This window comes from Fonsecaea erecta (assembly GCF_001651985.1).
Source record: "Fonsecaea erecta strain CBS 125763 chromosome Unknown Scaff5, whole genome shotgun sequence".
NCBI lineage: Eukaryota > Fungi > Ascomycota > Eurotiomycetes > Chaetothyriales > Herpotrichiellaceae > Fonsecaea > Fonsecaea erecta.
This window is the reverse complement of record NW_017387248.1, coordinates 1,536,944-1,564,712: the sequence shown is the minus strand read 5'-3', so window position 1 is coordinate 1,564,712 and position 27,769 is coordinate 1,536,944. Positions and strand designations below refer to the sequence as shown.

Genomic DNA, 27,769 nt, shown 5'->3' with positions numbered 1-27,769 from the left:
CAGCTGTGCGCCGGATTAGCGGGCCACATTGGAAACGCTGTGCCTCTGGTGGCTTGCACCTGGCCTCAGGTATCCAACAGCGGCACAGGCATTCATTCGCTCCCCGTACTTCATTCCTCGAAAAAGAAGCCGTCCTCACCCGTCTTCTGTACGCCGCTCATTCTGTGCTCAAGCGTCTTCGTCCGGGCAAGGAAGTTGTCATCAACTCGACTTTCTTCTGCATCTCGCGCCCCGCCAAATTGCGATTCCATCGTGCTCTCGTCCACAAAGGTGAATCCTTGAAAGGCGTTCTGCATGGTGGGCGACAATGGCGTCGATGCTGGGGCAGCGCCAGCGGCCAAAGCAGCAGCTCGGGCATTGAGTGAAGATGAGGTGTTGAGAGCGTTGGTGAATTCGGGATCAAAGTTGGAAGTATCGGCGATCGACGCCAATTTGGGCTTGAACGGAGGCACCAGATTCTTCTTGCCCAGTGCATCCCAATCAATGTCGGCAAAGAAGGGATGCTGCATCAGTTCCTCCGCATCTCCATGGGCACCAAGTCGGTGCTTAGGGTTGCGGTTCAGCAGTCCCTTGACAAAATTGCGACCCTCAGTGCTCAAAGCATCTCTGGGAAATCGCACTTTGCCGAACGCAATGTTCTTGTACATCTGCTGAGTGTCTTCGGCGTAGAATGGACTCCACCCACAGCACATTTCAAAGACGAGGACACCGAGCGACCAGAAGTCGACCATCTTGGTGTAGCCCTGCTCGTCGAGCAACACCTCAGGAGCTAGATACTCAGTCGTTCCGCAAAAAGTGTTGGTAGTGTCGTCCTGTGCTAAGTTGGCTTTGGAGAGACCAAAGTCACACAGTGCGATATGTCCGTTTGCGTCGAGAAGGATATTTTCGGGCTTGAGGTCTCGGTAGACAATATCGGACTGATGTAGATGCTTGAGCGCAAGGATAAGCTCAGCGATATAAAACTTGGCACGGTCCTCTTTGAAGCGGCCTTCCTTTTGTAGATGCCAGAATAACTCGCCTCCAGACATAAAGTCTGTAACCAAATAAAGATCGGTAGGAGTTTGGAACGAGAATTTGAGGCCGACAATAAAAGGTGACTCTGTGGTTGCGGTTCGAACCAGGATGTTTCGTTCACCGATGGTGTGCTGAATTTCCTTTTTCTGGATAATGACCTTCTTCGAGAGCACTTTCATAGCGTAAATGCGGCCGGTGTCCTTTTTCCGAACTTGATAGACTTGTCCAAAGGTGCCCTTCCCAATTAACTTGAGGATCTGGAAATCGTTCGGACCGACATGTTTCTTTTCGACTGGGGAGAAATGCATTCGAATGTGAATCTCGCCGGTAATATCCTGGTCCTCTGGACTACGGGGCTCTAGTTTAAAGAAGCCTTCCAGCGTGGGATTTTGTTCCGTAAGTTTCAAACATAACCGGATGTGGCCCAGGAACGTTTCTGCGTGACGATCGTAGACGGTCACATCCAATTCTGACTGATCACTGACGACGTCGCTTGAAAAACCAGTCAGTCCAAAGTACACCGAGTTGTGCCACTAGATCACTTACAAGATGGCTTCGTGATCCCAATGGGGATCGGTGACCCTGCCATCTCCATTCGTGCTGCTTTGGCGACTTCTCATCGGGATAGCCATCGGCTTCCCCATGTCACTGTCAGTCCTCCGCACTGACTGTAACTGGCCAACCGGTCCTTTCCGGTCATCAACATCGACATCCATCTTGTCATGTCTAGGTCCCTTAGAGACATACTCATTCCATTCAAATTGGCAGACTACGTAGGGATCGAAAGATGGCTTCAGATCTCGACCTTCTGCAATCTTGATGGAAAGCTTGCCTCTTGGCGTGCTGTTGGGTATTTCATCTTTGGCCAGAGATCGCTTCTCCGGCTGGGAATTGCCTTCACTGACGGTGGTACTCGCGCTCGAAAGGGGCGATCGAGTATCGGCCCGTCGATGATCTTCTTGGGACAAGGCTCGAGGAGTGTGAGGAGGGGTGCTCTTTTCACGCGGCCCATCGGCCACGTTTGAAGTTAGCTCATCTGACCCTTTAAAAATTGCAGACGATGGTAGCTTAGCATGACTTGGAGAAGGAGATTTGGGACTCTGTGGCCTCGAGGATTGCGTGGACGATGCAGGGTTTGAGATATGTGCGGCTGAAACGACGCCTTTAGTGACACCTGAGACGGGTAAGGACTGGTGGCGGCGGTCTTTCACCCCTGATGCAGACTTAGGGAGTACGAAATTCCTCAGAGCCTGCGTGATGGAAGCTATCCCACCATCTAGCAGGGATCCACCATTCTCTGCCACCTCGCCATCCCTATGCACCACTGAAGCGGCGGACGAGATTGGCGTAGGTGGTAACTGAGACGTGCCACCATCTGAGATGGGTAGTGCGGACTCTTCAGGCAGCTCATCTGGTGGTGGGGTTGGAATGGAAGCTTGTTCTCGCTCCACCATCACCATCGAGCCTAACGAAGCAGAGGAACTTCGCCGACTCTCGCTCCCTTTTGTGTGCTCTCCCTTGTCATGTTGTTGGATTGCAGGTTCAGGGTTTGTGACAGCTTGAGATGACCGTGACGGTGTACGCTGAGAAGAATCTCTACCCACCTGGCCAAAATAACCGTGTATTATACCCGGCAGCCGCTTGTCGTGGAGGTCCGGCCGCGGTGTCTCTACTCCAGAGGGTGTGGGTGAATTCGATCCAATCTGATCGTGAAAGTCCTCTCGGTTCTCGTGTCTCGCACTGCTGTTCGGGAGGTTAGCTAGAAGGTTCAAAGGATTCGCACGTTCAAACAAAGGATTCTTCGATGACGATGAAGTGGCAGCTGCAGCATAGCTGGACCCCAACCCAAGGGGGCGGAACATGGTATCTGCCTCTGGGTCCGGCTCGCCTGTTGGGAACACAAGATGTTGTTTCGTCCCATGGCCCATGTGCCAGAAGAACTCGACTCACGAGGTCATGGGTCATTTAAAAGGCCAAGGTGACCAGGCCCCAATTTGTTTGGAAATTCCTCAAAACCGAGGCTGGGGTAGGATCAACCCCGCCATGCACATGGCCAGCCATACGCAGCTCTTTCCCAACACGAAACTTGGTTGCTCAAAGGAAAAGATCGGGACATACTTCTGGGCTATGGCTTGTCTCAACAGATCTGCAGCTGCAGCTGCATTTGGGTTCACTCCAGTCTGCGCCATGTTGGCAGCCCTCCGCTCTGGTTTCCTCCTCTTTCAAAGACCGAGAACGACTCCTGCTTGCACAGTGTCGGGTTACGGGTCGCCGCACTCGCCCGTGAAGGGAGGGGTGGTTTGGTTCCTGAGATTCCCGGACGGCAGGGTCAGAGGGTGCAGAATTTGGAGAAAATCGGAAAATTGGTCGGCAGGGATTGCAGGGCTTTCTCGGAGCTCGTTTCACAAGGGTCTTTTAACTCAGAACAGCGGCCATCCGGACCTTCAGTGAAGGGTGAGACTCGAGTGAAAAAATTTCGGATCTGAGGTGGCGATTTGGTGGTAACGGTCAAAGATAACGACGACAAGCTCGTCAGGAGCGGGAGGGCGTGGGTGATATAATCGAGTTGCAGGGCGAGAGGTCTGACTTGGAGAAAAGGTAGGCGGGCCCAGGTCCTCACTGGGGGGGCCGAAGACTGTAGGGATTTTTGGGGTGGAAGCGGAAGGGAAACGGGAGATGGAAAGTGGAATGATGGCAAAACTATGTGCAGAGCCACCAGAGCGAGGTTGTTGGGTAGGCCTAGTGAAAGGAAGCTCAACAAGGCAGAGAAAAAGAGATTTAAGAAATGGCAGCTGATGGCAGCATCCAAAGTCAAATAATAGAGGCCGGCCAGAGGCTCCAAGGTTCCTGCTAGGTACAAAGTCATGCTGTGGCCGCCGCTGGTGCCGCCTCCTATGAGGGGACGGGGCCGGCCAACTCCAAGATCAAGGACAAGTTCCGGGGTCTGACACTGAGTGACGGAGACCCAGGCGTCAAGTTACAGCAGGCTGGAGCCCAACAAGGGCCCCTCAGTTTTTACGATCCATCGGCGAGCCCTCTTTTGGGTGTGGGAATTTTGCATCGGGCTGGCACCATCAGAAACCTGCCAATCCATATAACACACCATGTGCCACTCAGGCACAGGCTGTGCTCGAGGACGCTAGCACAGGCTCACTAGGCTTACGACGCAGACCTACAAGTACGCAACGAGTGCATTCATCCTCCTTGCCCATGCCCGTGGATGAGCGGTGGACGGATGGATCGAGAAGACATCCAGCGAGGACGATCGGACGACGTCATCCATGCGTTCATGGGCGCCATGGGTACATGGGGATTCTACCGACTTCCGCCTGGCCTGGAGTTTATCCCTCATTCTCGTTCGAGACTCCCCGGTCTTCTTGTCTTGGTCAAACAGAAGCTGCGGACGAAATACCCTTTGAGAATTTGTTGCTCAACCCTCAGCGTCGGTGCGACTCACCAGCAGCAATAATAATAATAATAATAGCAGCGTCGATTTGATTTGCATGTGGCATTTTGCGTTTATCTGTCAGCTGCAAGTGTCCCCAAAATCCCCCCTGTTCAACCAGCACCATCTAAGCGCCCCAGCACATGCAACGTCTCGGAAGCCCTGCCATGTCATATGCCCTGCCTTGTATCTCTAAACGCGTCTGAACATCCAAAAACAAACTGGTGGCCCATGGCTGGCTCGGCTATTCCGAGTAGGTTATCGCATATCTCCATCGCATCACCCGAGTACCTATGCAGAGAATTTTCCCTGTCGGTCTGATCTGACCCGCTCAGGACAGAAAATTCTGAGGATAACCCATTGTTCATGCAGTATTTGCCAAAAATGTTGTCTAACCTGGCCAGAGAAGGTATTCGATCTGGGGACAAAGCAATTCTGTCTGTTCGTTGATAAAGACTGAGAATCAGAAATGACCTGGCGCTGGCTGGCCGGTGAGGGTGATATCCGTCCAGTAATCGGTGCATACGATCTTCTCCGTTGAGCTGGACTTTCTATTCAGGGCATGGCTGGGCCAGACTGTGGTGCAACTGACCTACTGTCGTGGAATAGTACATGGAATACATCGGCACGATGCTGTGTAACCCGTGTCACTCGAAATACGATAGCCGTGTAGGCGGTAAGGCTGAAAAGCGAGCAAAAGTCCCAACGATGACACGTACCACGGTGAAAGGGTGCTGTACAAGTCCGGATCTTTTGTTCGCATACTCATGGCCGCTCAGGGGTTAGCCACAGCTTGAGGGCTTTGAGACAAGTTTCTCGTCTCTGGAGTACGAGGGCACGGAGGGTCACTGAGAGGCACAAGTGTTTCGTTTCCCAGCCCCGCCGCGAAATGTAAATGGGATTGACCGTAGTTATGCTGAGTGTCTTTGTGATCCGCCGAGTGACGCCAAGACCAGTAGTTTGACTCGCGTGGCGCGTTTGGGCCGCTTGTTACGAGATTGAAGTCGCAAGTTGGAAACCACTCAAGACGAAAGATCACTAACAGTTTGATCTGGACTTCATCAACACCATGGCTCGGCGTCCACGTCTTGCGGCGCAAGCTGCTCAGGCCTCCATGCGTAAGTCCCTCCAATAAGTTATCCTACATCACATCTAATTTCGGGAAGGAACCCCTATCCCTAACATATCCGACAATGAAGACGAAGAAATGCCAGATTCCCTACCTGCAGAGGCGCCTACACCGCAAGAAGATGATGAGGACGGAGAGAATGAAGAGGAGGAAGATGGGACGAATGAAGCAGAAGCCCCGACTCCATCACGAGAATCGGAGCCGCCGTCTCGATCCGCGACTCCTCGCCGCGGCCGCCCTCCCTTACCGCGTGGGCGGCGAGGAGGGAGGCTAGGCAGGCCTCCAAAGCACCGTGTTGCGACCGGATCTGAAGATGGAGATAACGATGCTGCTTCTGAAACTGCCACCCCCAAGCGAAGAGGAGGTTATCGAGGTCAAAGGGGGGGAAGATGGGCCAAATACAGAGCAGGAGGGTCACGACCACAACAAGCTCCTCTCGACGATGACGGAAATCCGATGGAGATTGTAAATGATGAAGTTCTCCTGCCCGAAGACCCAGAAGGTGAACAGAAAGTTGACAAGAATGGCCGCCTGCTGGGCGGAAGAGAATATCGCGTACGGACGTTCACTATTCTCGGCCGGGACGACAGACTCTATATGCTTTCAACAGAACCAGCACGATGTATTGGATTCCGCGACTCGTATCTTTTCTTTCAGAAGCACAGGCACCTCTACAAAATCATCATCGATGACGATGAAAAGCGGGATCTCATCGAGAGAGACTTGATACCTCACTCTTATAAAGGTCGCGCAATTGGCGTGGTAACCGCTCGCTCTGTGTTTCGAGAGTTCGGGGCTAGGATTATCATCGGAGGAAGAAAGGTGATCGATGACTACGAGACCAGGAAAGCACGAGAACGGGGCGACGTCGAAGGCGAAATAGCCGTCCCAGAAGACCGCTTGCCACCTCCCGGAGAACCTTACAATCGAAACCAATACGTGGCATGGCATGGGGCCAGTGCAGTTTACCATACCAACACGCCCAGTGTGCCTCTCCCTCTCGCAAAGGCGCAAGAGGCCAAGCGGCGAAAAATCGTGGTAACAAGCGACAACTGGATGCTGGAACATGCAAGGGAAGCCAGGTACGTAACCCACTTCTGAGATTCCAGACCTCAATTGACTCGTTGAAACAGCCGCTTCAACGCGCAGTTGACGGCCAACCGTCGGGAAAACATCAACGGTGTCTACGACATACATACCAACGTCATGCAGTATCCAGCCCATATGCAACCAACACATGCACGATGGGAGATCGTTGACGACGAAGAGGTAACTGAAGACCTGGAGAAAACAGGCCGGCTTCCTCACATCGACCCGGTATATGGACGAAACTTCCGTATTCATGACCTCTGTCTCGAATCGGCGCCAGAATCGTGGTACGAGACGCCTGGCACTACCGATGAAGGAAGAGGCCTCTCTGCAATTCCAACGAGTATACTTGAAGAGCTTCCTGCCGACTGTCTACGCGCGTTTGAAGAAGCCAAATCACGCGAAGCCGAATGGCGGGCAAAGTGGCATACGGAACGGGAGGATGGGCTGCGAGCACGCCTATTGCCTTCCTTTGAATGGTTTCCAAAGTGAGTCTACCTTGTGGAGTAACGAATCTCCATTGCTCTGGCGAAAGCTGTCTTTGAGCATGTCTCAAACGGTTCCGGCTTGCGATCGTTCGCACACGCACCCACCAAAATCCTGCGTACAGGACCCTACAGCGAGCCTCGGTCATGCGGACAAGGACGCCCAACACCAACCGGATTGGCTTTCATCAGACACCAAACCCTTCAACTCAGATGCACGAGACTTGACGGCGAAGAGAGGATTTGGAAGCAACGGAGGCCAAAGACACCAGCTTCAATCTCCAAACGCCAACCATTCCTCCTGGACAATGGCCACTGGAATAAGAGTGGGCCTCAGGATCCAAGGGCTCTGCAATCGCCGTCTCTGCGCGTGGGAATCGATGCGTATTGGAAGTTTCAAACTCAAAGTCGGTGGAAGTCGGGGGAACGAAGAGGGGTCTGTTTATTCCTAGAGATGAGCTCCAGAATTTTGTCGTTTGCAGGGTGCAGAAGCAGACCGATTTCCGGCGGTGGTTCGAACGAGAGAATCGTCAAGATCATGATTGGACGTCTACAACCCCATCCCGACGCACCTGGCATCTTCCCGATCGGTCGGACCAATTACCTTTTTCGAATGATCCCATTCTCGTCCAGGCTTCAACTGAAAATTTTGTGCCGCGGCAAACCGCCCTTTTCTTCAAGGCATGGGAGCAAGGACTGCACAAGAAAACTACCTTGTGCACGACGGTCAAAGACCCTCCACGTTGTCTTTCCACAAAAGGCTATTATGGAAGATGATTCAGAGCTAGACACAGCCGAAGGGCCGGATTGTGCATGGTTTTCCATTGATAGAGTGCGGTATCTTATTCAGCTGTGCTTGGGAGGCACTGTCACGGTGACCACGTGAGGGGCGGGCGCACGATGATGTCGTCGTACGTAAGAATCAGCCTGTGTTCGAAATGGAAACGTCGAAGATTGCGCAGCACTTATGTAGCGGCCTTGTTTCCCTTAGCGGATCGGGGCCATGTCGGTCAGAGGTTCTTTGTCCTACATATCTCGATGCTCGATGACGCCTAGGGGGCATGCAGGTGAACACACATGATGTTGCAGGGTGGGTGGGAAGAATAGGCATCAATTTTGGGGCCCAATTGAAACAGGCAAAACCCAAGGATTTGAAGGGAGAGCCACGGCGGCAAACAGTCGGTCACTGTTGGGGGGGCAAACCCCATGCATGCATCTCTCGCACCTGTCATGGTGACGCGGGAGGGCTTTTCTTCTTGCGAGTCACTCTTGGCCCTCGCATGCTTGGTTCTCACACCGAGTGGCGGATAGTCGAGCCAGTTGGTGGTGCACAAATAATGTCGTCAGGTTGAAAGTGGCAAGCGGCATAATGGTGGAAAGTTTCGAAAAGAGGAGCCTGGATGGATGAATGTTCGTATAACGTACCTATAACTCGAAAGAGGCGTAGGGTTGACAATGATATCAATCACTACCAGCAGTCAGGGTTTAGCGGAGTCATGGCCCTTTGGTGTCTTTGTCGATCACAGCGAGCACAACAATTCCATGCACCGACATTGATCTCGCCGCGGCTGAAGGCTGAAGACCTGAGAGAAGCAGGGGAGCAGGGGGACTCGAATGGTGTCGTCAGTGCTTACAGTACACCCCTTGGTCTCGAGCGTTGCAATAGGGATCTTCTCAGGGGGGCGAGGGGCGCAGACTCCAGACCAACTGCGAAATCAAGAAAAGGCTAAGGCGGCCTTCGGACGGACCGGAGGAAGGCAGCAGACTGAGCATCAGTTCAAGTCATTGGCTGGGCTGGGCTTCAACGTCGCAGAGGCATGCAGCGACCTGATCGAGGCCTGACCCCAACTTTTGGGCCACTTGGGCCACTGGAGCCACTAGAGCCACTCGGGAGCCACTAGTCCTGTTGCCGCCTAGCGGTCTCTCAATTATTAATGGCTCGTTCGCTGTGGTGAATTGTTTTGGTCCCTGCTGATTGTGCTGCTGCTAAAACGAACAAGCCCCATGGCAGCGAAGTGAGAGATATCTCTCGAAATTAGATTTTCAGCAACTGAATCATGCTGGCCCATCACAGAAAGCGCTCATACGCTATACGCTCACAGTACCTCGTACAGAATGGACATGCCTAGGTAAGTATTTGTTTGTGTGTGTGTGTGTGTTCTCGTATTCTCATCGCCTCTTCCGCAGTCAGCCCACAGTTGTTCTTCACGGTCCTTCTCTTCGTCGGGGGTCTTCTGACTGGACCGCAATAATCCCCTCGTGCAGTCCCGCGTGGCCAGCGGCCAGTAGCCAACGGGCCTATGGGCGGCTGTGGGTGCCTGTGGGTATTCCACCAGCCCTCGAGAACACCTCTGACGAATGATCCGCCTCTGGCTTCCTGCTTTTTCCCTGCCCTTCCGACTCCTCTTCGCTGCAGCCGCCTTTACCCAACCCAGCCCAAATTCAACGAGCCTAAGCTCGGTTTGAGCCCTGGCGTCGCCCATCGTCCTGCGCCCATCCTCGGTTTCGCCTTTGGCTTGCCCGCGCCCTCTTCCCTCCGCCTTTCCCTTCCCTCCTCCCTCCACTCACATTCTTCACTCGCGCGTGCCGCTGGCCTCTTCCAGGGTTCCCTCACCACTCCCTTTTCCCTTGCCCTTGCCCTCCCCTCTCCCGGCCGCCGTAGCTCAAATTTTCGACCTCATTCATCATCTGTCCCAATTCACTTTTGCCTTTTCTCCCCCATCCCAACCCTTACTCCTCTCCTCTCCTGAAATCAATTCTTCACGAACCTCTCTCCTCCTCATCACCATCGAAAAGCGACTGTAGACTACCCTTTCAAGACCTACGGTCTGAGTCGTTGTTCCTTGGTGCAGCCACCGTTGCTATTCTCGGCGGTCACCCTGGATCTTCCCACCCAGCCCTTCGAATTGGTAATTTCGGACCCGGGCCCACGTCCTGCCTCAAGTGAACCTCCTGGGTGACGACTCCTTGCGGTCAGCTTGATTGCCACAATTTCCCACGGCACCACTGTCGCCAGGCTACCGATATTTGGTTCTGCTTCGCCATACCGACTACGTCTCGCAAGCCTCCCGTCGTCCCAGGCACCGTTCAAACCATTTCCTTTGCGACTTGGTGGCCAGATTGGGGGTTTTCGGTTTTCTGACCAACGAACCACTCCGAACTGCGAGTCACGAGCCCCGTCAGAGCCATTTTTGTTGGCCTTGCCTGCGCGCTCCTGTCCCCGCCGTCCCTAGTGGCTGTGTGTAGCCATATTCGGGGTGCACCCGTCTGTGTCCGCGCTCAAATTCTCCCTCACAACACCCTCTCTGTGGCCTGCACTTCCTCTCAAACAAACGCCCAACATCGAGACTGTCACTCCTTCGCGATAGCAGTGCATTGTTGATTTCTTTGGAGAGTCAACACGCATCGAAACATTACCACTTGGTACGCTCGTCCCCCATCCTGAAAGACTTCTGCCCATCAGAAGCACGAGCTTCATACAAAATCGACGTGAAATGTTTTGATTTTCTGCGGACGCTCGTCGCTGACTCTTTACGTTTGCAGGCTGCCTTGCGAATGAGATTCATCTCACGCCGCTCCTCCTTACCAGATTCAGCCATCTCGACGAGCTTTTCACTAAGTCTTGTCGCCCAAATTTGAGCGCCGCTCAACCCCGATCAATCCGCGAGACATTCCTGTTTGCCTACCACTATCAGTAACAGTTAAATCAGCATTCGTGTGAATAGCTACGACTACGTCTAGCAAATCAGACTTTTCACTGTCGCGATCTCCATCATTCGTTTGCGGTATAGTCTTCGGTCACAGCGATTGATAACACGAGAACATCGCCTCCATCCATGACCTGCTTTTGAGTGGGATCAAAACAAAAGCTTTTCAGCTCCGGCTTCAACGCCTCGGGCGTGGCCGCGCAATCAGCGGAAGCAGACGGTGAGCAACGATCCCACTACCAGGTAAATATCTGATCGCTAACAGTATTAGGCCGACGGCTTGTCTGCTCTGCTCAACGTCCTTGACCGAGCATGCCTTCCTACCACAGCTGGGGCGCAGCCGCCCAACACCCACGACTTCCCCCAACGCCTCCGGATTACCAGACGACTTACCTCACACCCTTGAGTGCAGTGTCTGATCAAAGCTTCTATCCATCGCAAAGCTACCACCCTCGCCGATCACTCTCATCTCGAGAGTACAATGATAGATTTCAGCCTCCGCCGGCTTACACCGCTCAGCCGTCTCTAGCTGGCCAGGTGGCGCGCCTGGGGCATGCTCACCCGTCACAAGAATATCCCTACCCGCAACCATATCAGATGCATGGTCCGTCCTACTGGGCAAACCACGTCGCAGCGCCTATTCTCCCTCCGATCCGTGTGACTGAGGCTATGGACCATTTCCCGGCCCATTATGGAGCACAGCACACGGAGTCGAAACCCAAGGAGGACAAGCCTACAGGAGGTGTCGCGCAGCATCTGGACTACGACATGGACCTCATGTCGAGCTTCGTGGCTGAAATGTCCCAAAAACTGTGAGTTCTACTCACCCAGATCTAACATTCTTGACTCTAACCTCTTGTCACAGTGTAACACCAGAGTCTGCACCAACATCTCAGTTCCGCAAATACGTGTCTCAGATTCTGTCCTCTACCCGCTTGCCCAGCTCCACAATTATGCTAGGGTTATTTTACTTGGCTTCGCGCATGAAGCAGGTGAATGAACGCGGACAGTCGACCTCTTCATCTGGTACTGTCTATCGGATGCTCACTACTTGCCTACTGCTTGGCAGCAAGTTTCTCGACGACAACACCTTCCAGAATCGGTCCTGGGCCGAAGTCAGCAGCATTCCGGTGCACGAGCTGAACATGATGGAATTACAGTGGCTGACGGATTTCAACTGGGAGATCCATGGCATGATGTATGATGAGGACAATGGCTTTTTCATGTGGGTAGAGCACTGGCATGCCTACGAAGAAAAAGCCCAGCTCGCCAAAGTCAAGGAGTTTCAAAAGCTCACTCCGATCGAGACCAATCTTCATCGCCATCATGCCGTCCAGAATCAACCCCTCATGTCCCCTGAAGGGCCCATTCCTCCTCAGTACCAACAAGGCTCGCAATACGACACCCGATGGGTTCGTGCGTATATTTCGGAATATTCACCACCATCTGCTCCGCACAGTGGACCGCCCACGCCAGACTACTACAATGCCTCTTGGGCCTTTACACCGGGCGCTCCTCCAGCATATGGGCGCCAGCAGTACCACTCTGAGAGTGCCTCTGCATACACCGCTCAACGCAATCAACTGCCTACCTATGCCCAGACCTTTGGCTATGGATCCGGCTTGACCCCGACTTGGGTCACTCACGGACCCAACTGTGGCTGCAGCCTCCATGCCAAGCAGTCGGATTATTACTTCAATCACCCGGGATACACCATGCAAACTGTGGTGGGTTAACTCGTTCAAACTCCAACTCCAGCGTTCAGCGATCTGGGTCCGGCTCCAAAAGTTCTTGAATCATACCGGGGTGTTCGGTATTGTTTTTACCACTGTCGACCATTTCCCTGCAAACAGACAAAATCGGCACCGTGCGAGGAGGAGTCCTTCATATTTGTTGGCGCTCCGGTCACACCGCTCCTCGCGGACGAAAATTTCTCTTCTAATCGACTTTCCCAATCTAACGACCTTTTACGAACGGTACTTTCTTGTCTTTCGTTATGCAGCATCTAAAGCGAGCAACTCCCCCAAGAATAGATCAATTTTTTTCTTTTCACTATACATTCACGACGGGGATGCCCGGGCGGCGCTTTCATGGCGGGAAAAGTCACCAAAAAGTTCCGACTCGGGAATGGGTTTATCATGGAGATGGCGTCACGGTTAATCAGCACAAGGGGGGGCGGGCACCGCGCAGGGCTTTTTTCTTTCATTCAAAAGACTTTGTTTGCTTCACAGTTTACTACACCGTGTTTTTTATGAGACTTTCAATCACAAAAGGATGCCAGGGGATCATGGCTTGTGTGAGAGCTTGCATAGCACGGCATCGCAGGGGAAGGTGGCTTGGTCAAGAGGTTTGCTGCATCGTCGTTTTTGTAATTAGCTATGTGAAACGAGGCGGCGGGTCCAATGAACGAGGTTGAAATGTGCTACACAGCTGTCCAACTGGGGCCCGAAAAGGCCCTTTCAGCAGCCAGAGTTTGCTGCACAGGAACCCATGAGGCACCCCCTGTATGGAGTACGTGTGATGGGGGTGGTGTTGGGCACAAAAGGAAACACAGGACACAGCGGGTGACGTTGTCATGGACCTTGTTGTCATTTTCATTTTCTTCCAACGGCCGAGATTCAACGTCGGAAGGTATATACCCCTGATAGATTGCAATGGCGCTTCATTCGCTTCAAAGATGGCAAGCTTTTCATCATAGACATGGTGTCTGCCAGTAAGAAGTTTCCCATATGCATTTGCAGATGAAAATCGATCGTGGACGACCAGATCAGAGGCAACGAGAGGCAGGTGTTGGAGGAGGATGGGCTGAAAATGGGCTCGAAAGAAGCTGGTTCAGGCTGATTATTACTCTAATATTAGGTGCTGTAATAGGTGCGTGCTGTGCTGGAGGCCAGGCTGCGAAGAGTGACGCGGTACGGGAATGGTGCCAAGCCTGGGGCCGCGGTTTTGCCGCAGCGACTCTCGACTGCGAGCTTCCATCTCGTGTCTGGGGGGATTGTAATCAATTCAACTGCCCATAAAACCTCAAGCCACTACTTGATTCTACCATCCCGACCTATCTTCCTTGCCTTCGATCATTCCGGGCCCCACCAAGAAAACTTCATCAAAAAGGCCGCCATCATGTCGACGTTAGAGGATCTCGATGATATGGAGCGCGATGAGAAGGAGCAGAGAAAGGATGGCGATGACAAGGACAAGAAGCCTACGTCTAACGGCGACGCCAAAGATGCCGAGATGAAGGACGCGGATTCCAAAAAGGATGAGGAAGAACAATACATCGATGACGAGATTCTACAATCGAGTACGAGGGACATCATCAACCGGCGGCGACTACTCGAAAACGAAATGAAGATCCTGAAGAGCGAGTTCCAGCGGTTAAAGCACGAGGAGACTACCATGAAGGAGAAGATCAAGGACAATTTGGAAAAGATTGAGCAGAATCGGTGAGTTTCAACGACGTGTCTTGTTGCATGGAGCGAGTGGCGGTGGCTAACATGAAAACGTCTCCAGGCAATTACCCTACCTCGTGGGCAATGTGGTCGAACTCCTTGATCTCGACGTCGAAGCTGAAGCGGCCGAAGAAGGCGCCAACATTGATCTCGACGCCACGCGAGTGGGCAAATCGGCCGTGATCAAGACTAGTACTCGTCAAACTATCTTCTTGCCTCTGATCGGTCTGGTTGACCACAACAAACTGAAACCCGGCGATCTCATCGGCGTCAACAAGGATTCGTACCTTGTCCTGGATACCCTGCCCGCTGAATACGATTCCAGAGTCAAGGCGATGGAGGTTGATGAGAAGCCGACGGAGAAATACACCGACGTTGGTGGACTGGACAAACAGATCGAAGAACTCGTGGAAGCGGTCGTCTGGCCGATGAAAGAGGCGGAGCGGTTCAAAAAGATCGGCATCAAGGCTCCGAAGGGTGCGTTGATGTATGGTCCTCCCGGCACGGGTAAGACGCTTCTCGCCCGTGCCTGCGCCGCCCAAACCAACGCGACCTTCCTGAAGCTCGCGGGTCCTCAACTGGTGCAGATGTTCATAGGTGATGGCGCCAAGTTGGTCCGAGACTGCTTCGCACTCGCAAAGGAGAAGGCCCCGTCAATCATTTTCATCGACGAGCTCGACGCGGTCGGTACCAAACGTTTCGACTCGGAGAAGAGCGGTGATCGAGAAGTCCAGCGGACCATGTTGGAGCTGCTCAACCAGTTGGACGGCTTTGCGTCCGACGAAAGAATCAAGGTCCTTGCCGCCACGAACCGAGTCGATGTCCTCGATCCTGCCTTACTTCGATCTGGTCGGTTGGATCGAAAGATTGAGTTCCCCTTGCCAAATGAAGAATCCCGTGCGCAGATTCTACGGATCCATTCCCGGAAGATGACTATAGACGAGGGCAACATCAACTTTGATGAATTGGCGCGGTCAACGGATGAGTTTGGAGGTGCACAGCTCAAGGCCGTCTGTGTCGAAGCAGGTCAGTCATCGCTGCTCGTCATCCGTGTTTTACGGGCGGAGTTGCTAACCATTTCTAAAAGGCATGATTGCCCTTCGCAAGGGACAATCCAAAGTCAATCACGAAGCATACGTGGAAGCCATTGCGGAAGTGCAAGCAAAGAAGAAAGACACGTGCGTCTTCCCGATCCTTATCTGTCGTTATAGGAAAGCTAACATTTGAATTTGCAGAGTCAATTTCTACGCATAATGCAGCGGTCATGCTCCCAAATCAGCATTCCTGGAAAATTCATGGCAGAACGTGGCATGTACAATACTCAATCAGGCAAGGGACAAGATCCTCAGATAGATGACTGCCGTTCCCTGGCAGCCCTATTATAAACCATTGGACGTGGCTTTGCGTTGTGCTTTTCGAGAATGTCCCGTCGTCGCCATCCCGTCGTCTCGATGTTCAGCTCTTTAGCTGTATACGGTCATGCTTGACCCTTCTGTAGGGCGTATTATTAGATATTATGTGACAAGTAATATCGGAAAGCGGCTGGGCACACCCACGGGCTGCCAAACTTAGTATGTAGTTGTCGTTATCCATGATGGAGTTCTCATTGGCCAGGAACGAGATGTGTGCCCTGTTTCATGCGCCGAGTCGATGGTCCGCGTCCAACTTTTGTATCCGCTCGCCACAACGATTGTTCGTGGCCTTTTCATGCATAGATGTGTCGTATCTATTATAACTTGTACCAATTGACGACGGTGGGTTGTGGTCTACAACTCTTGTGGCGCTTTGTCATCTTTGGAGCCATGGCCAGAACGACATTCAATGTGCTCCGTTAGCAGAGGAGACAGTGGCTCACATTTCGGTGCTGGCGCTGAACGCGTTGAACAGGCTTGGAGTACTCATGCAGGATCTCTTTCTTATCTCGAGCCGTCAACATGATGTATACATTAACCCACCCAATGGAAGAACGAGCAAAGTACGCCCAACATGATGGCCACGAGCAGTCATACTCTCCTCGGGACTCCCAACCCCAGCTGTTGTCATTTGCATATATCAGGCAGATGCAGAGTGGTGCGCCAGCGACTCGGAGGCAGTCGTTTCCATCTCTCAGACCCTTCTCGACGCCACGATACCGTGCCAAGTCGCGCTTCCTGGTGTCGACAGCAAGGGCCGATTGGAAGAAGCTTCCACCATCAATCCTCAACCTCGTCCTACATCATCTCAGACGTCTCCATCTGAGCCCAGGGTCTTCGTCGTGTTCAACATGCTACCTGCGGGATTTGAGCTCGGTGCAGCTGACGTGCAAGGCATGGTTTTCTGACGCACAGCGGATCCTGTAAGTCTGTCCCCTCCAGCGACGGAGCCTGCTCCTCAACACAGTCTAGGTATACCAACATCCAGATCATCGGCCAGGATGATCCCTCGATGCTGCGGAAGTGGAGAGTCTCGCGAGCAGCGCGCCTGGTGCGGCTGCGGTCCACGCTTCGTGCGAGACCACTCCTCGCCGCCCTGGTGAGGACACTCCACGTTCCGGATCCTCATATCCCCATCTACCTGGCCAGTGGCAGTCCAAACCCCGAGTATGATGCGTACCTTTGCACCATCGCGTCCGTCGTCATGGAATGTCCCAACCTGGAAGCCTTGACAGGATTCGTCGCATTCTACAACCACACGTTTGACCGGCTGACGCACGCACTGTCGACGCGGACGAAGCTGCGCCAGCATGTTTGGATCATTGCCGAGAATGACGATGTCAGTGTACGAAGTCAGACACAATTGCCCCCGGGTCTTCTGGACGACCACCAGACGTACCAGTTCGAGCTGTACCACTGGCGGTGGAAACGCCTCGAAACACTGCTGCTGTGCTCGCCAGGGAGCCACGGCGTGATCGAGCACGAGTTATTCATTCGCGTCCTCCACTCCTTGCCCGCTTTGCGCCACTTGTGCATCTCGTCCTTCGACGCCGACGATTTTCACGACATGACACTCCTCTCACTCCCGCCGTGGGTCACGGCGCTACGGCTGGAGGAGTGCTTGGGGGTCACCGATGCCGGCCTGACGCAGTGGGCGGCGAGCCCCAACGCGGCGCAGACCGAGCGGCTGAGCCTGATTCACCAGGACGTCACGAGCTTACTGACGCTGTCCAAGATATTTGCTCGCTTGGGTCGCCTGTGGAAATTCACCATAGTGCAAACGGACGTCGTGCCGACCTGGCCTCAAGAGGTGGGAGTTCTGTTTCAGCCAGTCCTCGCCTCGGGGTCTTTGAGATTTCTCCACTGGGATATTCTATGCCCATCGCCAGAGTCTCTTGCGGACCACCACAGCGACGCTGCTAATGCGGAGGAACAGCAGATGCCGAACGTGCAACTTGCCCTCTCAATCTCCCACCACGGTTTTCCGACATTGAGGCACCTGCGCGTCCCTCGAGATGTCTTCCCGCCTGGTGCTCTGCAGTCAGTTTGCGAAATGGTGGGTGATGACGGCATGCTTCTCGACGATAGCCCTGGCTACCATCACCAGTTCTTGACCAGATCGAACTCCTTACGAGGAGCTCGTCAGCGTGCTCGGCGAATTGCTCACCAAATCCGCACGGAGGGACTGGATTCTGTTCTTCCGCGTGCTCTCCAATACCCGGCGACGACGATGCTGCCAACTTGGAGCCACGACGGGCCGGATTCGTCGCAAGTAGTAATACTCAAGGACGAAATAGAAACACCAATTCCCACCTCGGGGTACAAGGAGCCAGATACGTCCTATGCTCACGACCACAGCCGAACCACTCCTGCTCCTGCTCCTGACCAGAGGACCGTCCACCACGAACTGGTGTCGCCGATTTCTCCAGGGATTTGGCCCTTTTCGCCGTTGGCACCGGACGACGGTATCATCTCCCCAATTACTGCGGAACGAGAGGAGAGGTGTTGGTACAACAGAAACAACAACGAGGACCCCGACAAGGAAGTAGTGGTAATACCACCACACACGAGTGTGCCCTTTGAGTGCATGAGGTATGGGGGTCCTCCTTGGCAAGCTCCAAGCGAGGAGAAAAGGTGCGTCTGCGATGATTGGGCGACAACTCAAAGTGTCGAAGGACGAAGATGTTGTTCCATCTCCCCGCCGCCGCGGAGTCCTCTTCGGTCGGCCCTCCGCGCTCCAGGTCCTGTCCCTGGCCCGTCTGTCCGTGGCAGTTTTGGAGACCACAACTGTCGCGAACCACAATTGCTGGATCGGAGAGGATCTCTCGTGGTCCCCACTGGCTCAGCCAGAGTCAGAGCCAGAGCCCGTCAGCAGTCCCAACGTCCCATCTTCTATCTGCAGCCAGACATCGTCGGACGAGACGAGAACGGCGGCCTGATCGGGTGGGCCGAGCTCCTGGACATCCGCGAAAAGGCCAAAGTGCCGCCGCGCACGGATGAGAGACGCATTGCCAGGTCCGATGGACGACGTGGCGCTCAGTCAGCCGAAGATGATTGCACTGACGACGATAACGGCCGCGGCCAATGCCAAGGGAGAAGAACACCGAACATGTGTACGGGCTCCTGGGGGAAGAACAAGCGAAGCATTGATGATTCCGACGCGGACGGACTGCACCGGCCCAACAATCTCGGCGCCGATGCCGTGGTCGCCAAAGTCCTCTCTGCACCGTTCACCGCCGTCAGTGCCACTGCTGCTAGGGAGAAAGGCAGACCGAGGTCGAGGTCGAAATCCAAATCTAGGTCCTCCACGTCGAGATTCAATCTATCTCTGGGCCTGCGCGGCTCCAAGGAAGAGACCATGTCCCACGAGACGACAGGGAGGCATGTACCGCGCCCGAGAGGAGATCGGGGTGGATGTGTGTCCGCGGTGGATTTCTTCTAGCAAGAGAAGGAGAAGGAGAAGGAGAAGGAGAAGGAGAAGGAGAAGAAGAAGAAGAAAAAGAAGAAGAAGAGTATGAAGCTCTAGGAGTTTCAGCCTTCACCTGCCGCTGTGCTTTATTGAACTAACTGTTCATCAGGGATTCGAGACGTGTGATGATGATGATGATGATGATGATGACGATGATGACCAGCTGCACTGTTCAAATGGAGGAGGGTTTTAAATAGATAGAGATCTAGTCAATTAGCAAAAGCGGAAAGAACAAGTGCCACAATATCATTTCAATTCACGGGTTCAATTGGCGACCATAGTCAATATATTCCTTATATGGTCTGGCCTGTCAGTCATTACTTCATGAACTTCGTGGCACTCCGTCCAAGCTTGTTTGTTCGCTTTGTGTCCTCGCGTGCTAGCTAGAGAGAAGCAGAGCCTCGTCAACCCCAGCCTCAAATACCGGAACTCAGTGGCCCCCAAGCCGTACGCAGGCGGAAACCCGCTCCCAGGCATCGGAGATTGCTGAGCTGATCACTCACTCATTCACTCATCGTACAACAGATGCAAGGTCGTCGGGATGGGCGACTCCTTTGCGTTCGCGTCGAGGTAGATCTTGGCCTTGACACCCGCAATGTCCTGCGCGATCACGCTGAAGCGACCCAGACGACCCTCGGCGCGACGGAGGTTCTTCAGGCGGAAGACCTCCTTGAGCGTGGCGACGAGTGCCGGCCCGATCAGCCGCGCGCCGAAGCAGTAGTGCATGCCGTGTCCCAGCAGGGTGTACGATGACATGGGGCGGTGCGGATCGATCTTCTCAGGGTCTGGGAACGCAACAGGGTCCATCGCGGCAGAGGACGTCGCGATGAGCACGTATTGGCCGGCCTTGATGTGTATGGGCCCGCGTGCGCCGTCCTCGAATGTGACGTCCTTCGAGGCGACGCGAGGGAGACCGGGCACGACTCCGGCATGGCGCATGCCTTCAAACACGAACCCGAGCAGCTCCTTGTCAGAGGCTTCGTCTTCCTTCTGCGCCAGCTCCACGATCCGCGCCTTGTATTGCTCATACCCCTCACTCAGGTAGAGATCGATGAGGAGGGACGCTTGTTGGGTGATGTTGCCCGCGACAGGAGCGCCCATGCCAATGCAATCACCCACCATGTCACCCACGTCCAATCCCGTCTTGTTCATCGCGTGGTAGAACTGGTCTGCGTCGGGTCCGACCTCGTACGCCGTACCCTTCGCCAGCCAGTCCACAATGTACTCCGTCAGACCACGTTGCGTCCGGAAGTGGGCTGTAAAGATCTGTCTCAAGATCGGCGCAACCGTCTCGGCCGTCTCTCTCAACTTCCACTCGTTGACCGGCAGGATGTTGAAGCTCTGGTACATGAACAGAACCAGATAGATGTCGAATAATTCCGGAATGGTGACCAAGCCGCGAGGGTGGGCCGCATCCTTGATGGGGATGGCGAACCGGCGCGCGAGCCACATGATGGGCGTGACGTTACAGACATCACGGACGATGTCGATCGATCTGCGATGGTCGGGATACTTGAGGGTGCTCTTGTGGATGAGGCTCCTGACGGTTTCGCGGAAATACTGCTTCAGGTTCTGCTCGAAATTCTCCTCAAAGAAGACCTTGTGGAGGATGACGGAACGGGGGTCGTGGCGGGCTTGGTCGTCCCAGCCGATCATAAATTCGTGGCCATCGGTGCAGTTGCGGATGGCGGTTTGATACATAACGTGGAAAGTATCTCGGTCTTCAAAGGCCTTCTTGACACCTTCTTGAGTGTGGATGCCGACAAGCTTCATCACATTTGGTGGAGGTCTCCGAAGGTCATACTTGGCCACCACCTTGTTGCCTTCGAGGATGCCCTTGACGGCCTCTGGTGTGTAGAACGGCATCAAAGCATATGTGGATGTGCCGGTGAACTCTCCAGGGAGGCCGTTGAAGATCAGCTTTGCGAGTATGCCTCCGTAGGCGCCTCCCGGGAGATCCGCGAGTTTGGACACGCCCCAGTTTGTCAGGGTGGTGCTATTGAAATCGTATGTGAGGAAACGGTCGCCTCGCACCAGAGCAACGGCATCATCCAGGATGCCACGTCCGGTTGTTTGGCCAGGACAGACACCGCTGCCTGGCATTGGCGGCTTGGTACACTCTGCCTGCAGACCGGGATATAGTTCAAGATTGTCAATGTGGCCGTATAAGAGCTCGGCCGCTCGAGACACTTCCGGATCCTCGTTCCATTCCGAGAAACTCTTGTATGCCGTCAAGTTGAGGTATTTCCGGAACCTAGCAATTACTTGTCAGCATTATCTGAAGCGGTCACGTCACCCAAAATCTTCCTCGTGACTTGTTAGACTCACTCGTTCAGCGTGCAGGTGTTGAAGATCTCCCTGGCCTGAAGCTGGCCCATGAGATCCACCACCTTCAGACTGGCCGGTGTCCCATTGGCCCCGAATGCGTGAGCTGGCTCCTCGATGCAGTCTTTGATGAGACGGCCCAGCTCGGCGTCGTCGAAGCGTCCATCCGGACCGCGCGTCAAGTTATTAAATGTCCATTCACGAGCAGGCTTGGATGTCAGCTCCTTGGTGATTTTCCCCGTCATCTGCCAGAAGAGCGCCGGAGTCATTTCATCAATGGACTTGATCTGTGGAAGATTCCCCTTGATGACATCTTCCATCCACCTCGCGTCGGCAGCGCTCAGGGCAGCATGCCAGTGGTAGAGAACTGCAAACTCCACCGAGACGGCGTTACCCAAGCCTCTCGGTACACGTCCGACCTGTGCAGACCTGATCTCTTCTCCCAGGTTGAGCGACCACTCCGAATTGGCTCGGGGAGTGTTTAAGATGGCAGCAACGTAGTCTCTCAGCACCACAGAGGCGAAGAAACCGACGTTAATGTTTCTGCTCAGCTGGAAAATGTCCTCGTCTTGTCTATAGTCGGGTTAGTCAGATAATAGCCTCGGTGGGGCGGTACTCACTTTTTCTGGTCCTCTTCTTTCAGTTTATCCCATGGACCATACGTCCCTTGCTCATTGATAGACAAGAGCGTTTCAGCAATCTGGTTGTGGTTCCTGGAAAACATCATCAATACGGCAATGACGCCCGGTGGCATCAGCATGATCCTCTCCGAGGCAATCGAATCTGGATAGATCAGGCCGTTCTTGTACGTCCGTACTCGTTCTTGTTCCTTGCTGGTGTTTCCGTAGAGTGTGCTGAGATCGACGTAGCTGGACGTTTCGTTTTGCCAATTGTTCCCCCTTGAGGTCTGAAAGCACTCATGTATGACGACCGTGGCGAAGGAGAAGAACAACCTGTTTAGCCCGGATGGGTGTTTGCGAAACGAGCCTTCTTTTCGCCGGAGCAGATGTTCGAAGACGAGTTCGACGTCCGGCAAGTTAGGGCCTTTTGGTTTCACAGGCGGCACGCTTCGGCTGTAGGGCGAGCCTGCTTTTCCCAACTCGGGATCCCAGAGATTGTTGTTCCCTCCGTCGTGCCTCCTGTATCTCGTCGTAGGGCCAGCCACGGTTCCTGGTGGGTGGGGCAAGTCGTCCCATAGCATTTTGATGAACTGACCAGCGGCGTCCGCACCCAGTCCGCTGTTGGGCGGGAGCGATTGCAGCATGTGCACGCCATGCTCGAGCAACAGCTCTTTGTCGTTCAAGGGCTTTCCTGAGATCAATGTGTTGAAGGCCTGGACCAACGTGGCAGCGTTATCTCGACCTAGATGAGTTAAATCATGCAACAGCGACGTCTGATTGACCGAGGGCGTCGCCGCAGCTTCGGCATCTGTCCGCCCATCTGGAGCCGTGGGTGCATTTTGGAATATGGTTGCCTGCAATTTGTGCAATTGTTCCATATTGGCAGAGTTCTCCTTTGAGCACTTCAGCTTCCTGCACTGATTCTAGCCTGCTGCCCCGGAATAAGGCAACTGGAAGACGACCTGGGATTTGCAAAGTGAAAGCGGGGGCATGTGCTGCATAAATATGCCTGGGAAGATGGAGGACGTGGTTCGGTCTTCACGTAATGTCCTGTCTGTGCAGCTGCAAGCGGACGTGCGCCGAGGGCAGATGAGTGGAAGACCACAGTTCACAGACCTGTCTAGGCTGTCCCGATCCAGCGAGGATTGAGGGTTTTCGTGTAACCACAACGTTTGGGATGTACCTTACGAGAATTGACACCCACTTGTGGTATAGTCGAATGCCGGCTATGTGCTGGTGCGGTGATTTACTGTCAATCTTGTCCTATGGGACACTGGACAAACATTGCTAGCTGGAGCAGTTTTCAGCTCGGTGGAGTACGAGGCCCCTTGAGCATGTCACACGGGTAGGCACCCCTACCAGTTCTCCAAAGCTTGATCGCACGATGAAGACGCTCAGAGAGCGGCCGCTGGGGACACGGGTCAGCGAGTCGGCATGGATATCCTTCTCCGTTTTACGCTGGGCGTTCGCATCGCCTGTCACACTCTTGAGGCGTAGGAGGACATGGTTTGACCGAGTTCGCCTCAGTTTGCTCCAGCTCTCCCCATCTCTGGGGACACCTCAAGAATTGCAATGCCTGTACCTCCACAAAGCTTGATTCGTTACTGAGGGGCATGGGTATCGGAGCCGTTTGGACCTTGTTTGCGTTAAGCAGCATTGGGCGTCGATTCGGTTCGCTCCGAAGGTGTTGTCCGCATCAGTACCAGGAGGCGAGGGGACGCCGGTGGCACTTGACCTCGGTGAAACGGCTGATTGGCAGCAAACATGACTCTAGCAAAGTGAGGGCATTCGAGCTGATGGAGGAAAGGATGCCCAACGGAGACACCTTGGGCGGGGTTCAGATCCCCTTTAATCTCGAATCAGGCGTTATCGTTTAGAAACAGGCTACAGATGATGGAGTGAAGGCGACAAAATGGCTGACAGATGGAAATCAACGTATCACAGCAGCAGTGAGCGGCATTGAGCAGCAGTAGTGAGTAGAGGCGCAGTCCAGTAGCTTCCCGCATTCAGCTCATTTGTGCCAACGCCGCAAATCTTGGCATTCAAGATGAGTAAAAACTACTCGGAGCTCACGTGCGACTCACCCCGGCCGTGCCGCTTTTAAAATACCGCAATGGGGGGAGCGTGGGAGGGGGGTGATGGCTACCCCTAAGGCAACCTGTTTAGGTGCTCTGGTGATAGCCTCTAGGCGGTAGGCTAGGCGTTGTTAGGCCATGGGCAGTCATGACCTACCTACACCACCACCACCGTATCTACCACTGTCAGACACCATCACCTTTACCTACAGCTTGATACCAGGATACCAGTTACAGTCATATAGCGTTGGCACCCAGTTGGCAGCTAGGCGTGAATATAACCAAGCGAAAGGTCTAGTGGCACGTGATGTGCCAATCGGATGCGAATACTCTTTCGGGCCAATCAGAGCGTTCCCCGCTATATACTCTTTCGCTTTTACTCAACAGGATGAATACAAATGAAATCCTTAAACAGGATCCATTATTAGAAGTAGAGTCCCGGGGATAAGCGATGCCGTGCCGCAAGACTACGGATCTGAAAAGTCCATGGCAGAAAAGGACATTTGCCGGGGTGACGACGACGATGGGCTGAACGTGGTATATTATGGTGCCCGAACCTCGACCATGGCCAGATATTCGATCTGCCGCCCTGGAGGAAACAAACGGTGGACGGGACCCTCGCTCGCACATGCGGTGACTTTGCCGTGCAACAACTCCAAGGGTGTTAGATTTCTGGCAGCCCTCCCTCACATCACTACAATCTACACGTGAACTTTTTGCGCTGATATGGCGGACAGTTGGAGAAAGGAGCCACGTCACACAAATAATATTAAAATGGTATGAATTTCAATTTAGTGTCTAGCACCACTACTTCATCTGAGACGTTCCGATACAGAACGCCGGTGCATCAAGTGTGGACTAGAAAACGAATCAGAATTCACACTGAAGGACACCGTCAAGTACCAAGCAAGTAACCTCAGTGATAGGCTTAGTTGCCGAGTTTATTCTTCTCATGCTCGCTGTGGGACATACTGTAAGTTGGGCCGGAGAGCGTTAAACCTCGTGGGTAAACCTTGCCACAAATGTGCACCCCGTACAGCAAGGAGTGAATGAACACCTTCTGCTCGGGGATTTTGTCCCTGGCCTGCTAGGGGAGAGGCCGAACTGGGGGGGCAGCAGCAGCACCGTGGGATTTTGTAATCGTGGCCCTGAGCGCTTAACTTTCAGCTTCGGCTTGATTCTTTGCTGGCACAAGGGAGCTGTTTCAACTCCTTTATGCATCAAGTCTGAATGATTCTGTCTGAATTTCGGCGATGTCGCAGCACGCAGCATCGGTGCGGCGCTGGCAAGCATGACCTCTTCCAACCTTCAGGCGCGTGTGTGGTCGAAGGGGCCATTGCCCTCTTCTCGATCCGCCTAACCCTTTCCTGACATCAAATTCCCAGCAGCATGGTAGGTCGTCGCGGAGCAACATTTCATTCCCCTGGGGAGAGGGCGCCCATAGGCCATGCATGTTCTTCGGAAAGAGGTACATCCACGAGACACTTGTCTGCCCGCGCGCGGCTGGCTCTCTTATCTCTGGCGCTGGTCCTTCATTTCATTGTGGTACATGCCCGACCTCTCCACCTCGGCCACCCAGGCCTTCCAGGTCAAAGGGGTTGCTTTGTTCGTCGTATCCCTGCAGTCTCTGCACTCCTGATCACTCAAGTAGATGACATCCAGATCCGTGCTCCCTCGCTGATCCATGGCGGCCGTTTGGATAAGCCCGTTGCGCCGCACGTGGATGGCGCGCCACACGGCGTCGGGAATGTTCTCGGCCCAGGTGTCGAAGCCGTGGCCGCGCTCGAAGACGACGGTGTGGGCGGGAACCGCGGGAGAGCAGGAGGGGGAGGAGGAGGGGGAGGGAGGGGAATGAGGAGGTCGCGTCAACGCCGTTGAGTGTCTTGGCCACGGCGTCGCCCAGCCGGATGTGGTTGATGAGAAGATTCTGCCGGTGCGACCACGGTAGTAAGCCGTAGTGTTTCGCGGCGTCAAAGATGGGCGTCGAAGAGCCCAGGTAGCCAGCATCCCGGTAGGTCGGCTGCATCATGCTCCCCGACGCGTCGCACAAGCCAAACACGACGGCCTCGGGAGCGTGCGAATGCACCACGCTCATGACCCCAGGATAAGCGTTATACACGCAACTGTGGAGGTAATGTTCTGAGTCTTCGGGCACTTCGTCCGGCTCCACGATCTGGCACCCTGTTGTGGGGTGCGTCTTGGTGACGGGCAAGCCGTCGCGCACCCGCCATTGATTGAGGTCGCGTTTGGAGGATACCAAGATGGCGGGCACGTTGCTAGTGAAGAAGGTCGACGGGTCCGCGGGGTGGCGCACCGAGATGTGGCCGTGCTCGTCGAGGATCTTGTAGCGGTGCAGGATGTGGAAAGCGGTGATGAGGGCGGACAGCGTCGAGTCGAGGATGTCGGCCTCTTCCATGGAAAGAGATAAAGGGGGCAAACCAATATGTATGTTGTTCGTCGTGGCGCGTTCTGTATTCTTGTACCTCCAACACTTGGGGGGTCTGTGGGCTATTTGCAAAGTGTTTTAGGGCTGGTGGTATTAATCTTTCCGAATGAACCAGAGCCGATACCATGCATTTCTTTAATACCAAACTCGACCTCGCGTGCAACCATGACCTCATCTTGTGGGGTGCTTTGCAGAGAGATCGCAGGCGGAAAAACACGGTGCGGCCTGTTCATTGGCCCCAAATCAGGGAATATATGGATTATGGGATCGTGCTCGCGGATGTAGTGTGATTTGGCCTTGAGAATTCTTTCGCGTGGTGCCTGGATATTCTTTCTACATGCTTCACCTATGGGAGGCCGCCGGCGAATCCACTCGCACTCTCTGACATGACCGTTTATGGCCATGAATGGCGGAGTTTCCTGTTTATTCGAACGGGGACATGCCTGATTAGTTGTGAAGAGGCGAAGATGAACCACACTGTCCAGGGTTTACGTCAGACGACCGGTCGACCCAAGATACCGTATCGAGACTATGGTCTTTGGATGCTGGGCATCTTTTACCCCTCCCGCGCCCGGGGAGGCTGCTGGTGGTAAAAATTAGACGGTCCCTGCCCACTTTTTCGTCGAGGTCACAATAATAGGATCGCCTCTGACGTGTGCTGGGGTCATTATTCGATTCCCCTTCCGCCTAGCCGAGTATTTGGGAAAGACCATATCTCGGCTGGATAGAGATTCCGAGCCCAGGAATCTGTTTTTGCAAACTACTTCGAGTACGTCGATCGCGGTGACAGACGTCTTGGTGGCTTGCATTGCGGTTATGACGCTGAGACAGAATCGACCGCGGTACTTGGTGCATGCCGGTGCAGCAAGCTGTGCCGGATGCAAGTCATTCCCCAGCGTGTAGTCGTAGGACTTCGTCGATGATGGACGCGAAAATAGCGGCTTCAAAGGCCTTGTTGATACTGGCTGGCCAAGGATCCATCACGTTAGACCAGTGATCGTGCTTCGGAAAAAGGTCCCGCAAGGGCAGACAGTGAGGATGAAAACGTCACGGGAGCCTTTGAGTTGGGTTGTACGGAAGCCGTGGCTCGCGCCTGGATAAGTT

At 54.0% G+C, this 27,769-nt stretch overlaps 7 protein-coding genes across 7 annotated transcripts; 4 read left to right on the top strand and 3 right to left on the bottom strand.

Moving 5' to 3' along the window:
* Positions 1–110: 110 nt before the first annotated feature.
* On the bottom strand, positions 111–3,203 carry AYL99_06628 (hypothetical protein; the record flags this gene model as incomplete). The annotated part of the gene is made up of 3 exons (XM_018838137.1): positions 111–1,506; positions 1,561–2,757; positions 3,133–3,203. The coding sequence occupies 3 exons, from the start codon at positions 3,201–3,203 to the stop codon at positions 111–113; spliced, it is 2,664 nt and encodes an 887-aa protein (XP_018692697.1).
* Positions 3,204–5,528: 2,325 nt separating this feature from the next.
* AYL99_06627 (hypothetical protein) lies at positions 5,529–7,169 on the top strand (the record flags this gene model as incomplete). Its single annotated transcript, XM_018838136.1, has 3 exons — positions 5,529–5,577; positions 5,626–6,670; positions 6,722–7,169. The coding sequence occupies 3 exons, from the start codon at positions 5,529–5,531 to the stop codon at positions 7,167–7,169; spliced, it is 1,542 nt and encodes a 513-aa protein (XP_018692696.1).
* A 4,012-nt stretch (positions 7,170–11,181) lies between these two features.
* AYL99_06626 (hypothetical protein) lies at positions 11,182–12,605 on the top strand (the record flags this gene model as incomplete). Its single annotated transcript, XM_018838135.1, has 2 exons — positions 11,182–11,681; positions 11,735–12,605. The coding sequence occupies 2 exons, from the start codon at positions 11,182–11,184 to the stop codon at positions 12,603–12,605; spliced, it is 1,371 nt and encodes a 456-aa protein (XP_018692695.1).
* A 1,384-nt stretch (positions 12,606–13,989) lies between these two features.
* On the top strand, positions 13,990–15,572 carry AYL99_06625 (26S protease regulatory subunit 6A; the record flags this gene model as incomplete). The annotated part of the gene is made up of 4 exons (XM_018838134.1): positions 13,990–14,312; positions 14,380–15,344; positions 15,406–15,496; positions 15,554–15,572. The coding sequence occupies 4 exons, from the start codon at positions 13,990–13,992 to the stop codon at positions 15,570–15,572; spliced, it is 1,398 nt and encodes a 465-aa protein (XP_018692694.1).
* Positions 15,573–16,276: 704 nt separating this feature from the next.
* On the top strand, positions 16,277–19,325 carry AYL99_06624 (hypothetical protein; the record flags this gene model as incomplete). Its single annotated transcript, XM_018838133.1, has 4 exons — positions 16,277–16,653; positions 16,703–19,115; positions 19,173–19,242; positions 19,309–19,325. 4 exons carry the CDS (start codon positions 16,277–16,279, stop codon positions 19,323–19,325), a joined length of 2,877 nt encoding a protein of 958 aa, XP_018692693.1.
* Positions 19,326–19,706: 381 nt separating this feature from the next.
* AYL99_06623 (hypothetical protein) lies at positions 19,707–23,022 on the bottom strand (the record flags this gene model as incomplete). The annotated part of the gene is made up of 3 exons (XM_018838132.1): positions 19,707–21,453; positions 21,528–22,097; positions 22,145–23,022. The coding sequence occupies 3 exons, from the start codon at positions 23,020–23,022 to the stop codon at positions 19,707–19,709; spliced, it is 3,195 nt and encodes a 1,064-aa protein (XP_018692692.1).
* A 2,709-nt stretch (positions 23,023–25,731) lies between these two features.
* On the bottom strand, positions 25,732–26,635 carry AYL99_06622 (hypothetical protein; the record flags this gene model as incomplete). The annotated part of the gene is made up of 2 exons (XM_018838131.1): positions 25,732–26,001; positions 26,090–26,635. 2 exons carry the CDS (start codon positions 26,633–26,635, stop codon positions 25,732–25,734), a joined length of 816 nt encoding a protein of 271 aa, XP_018692691.1.
* Positions 26,636–27,769: the final 1,134 nt, after the last annotated feature.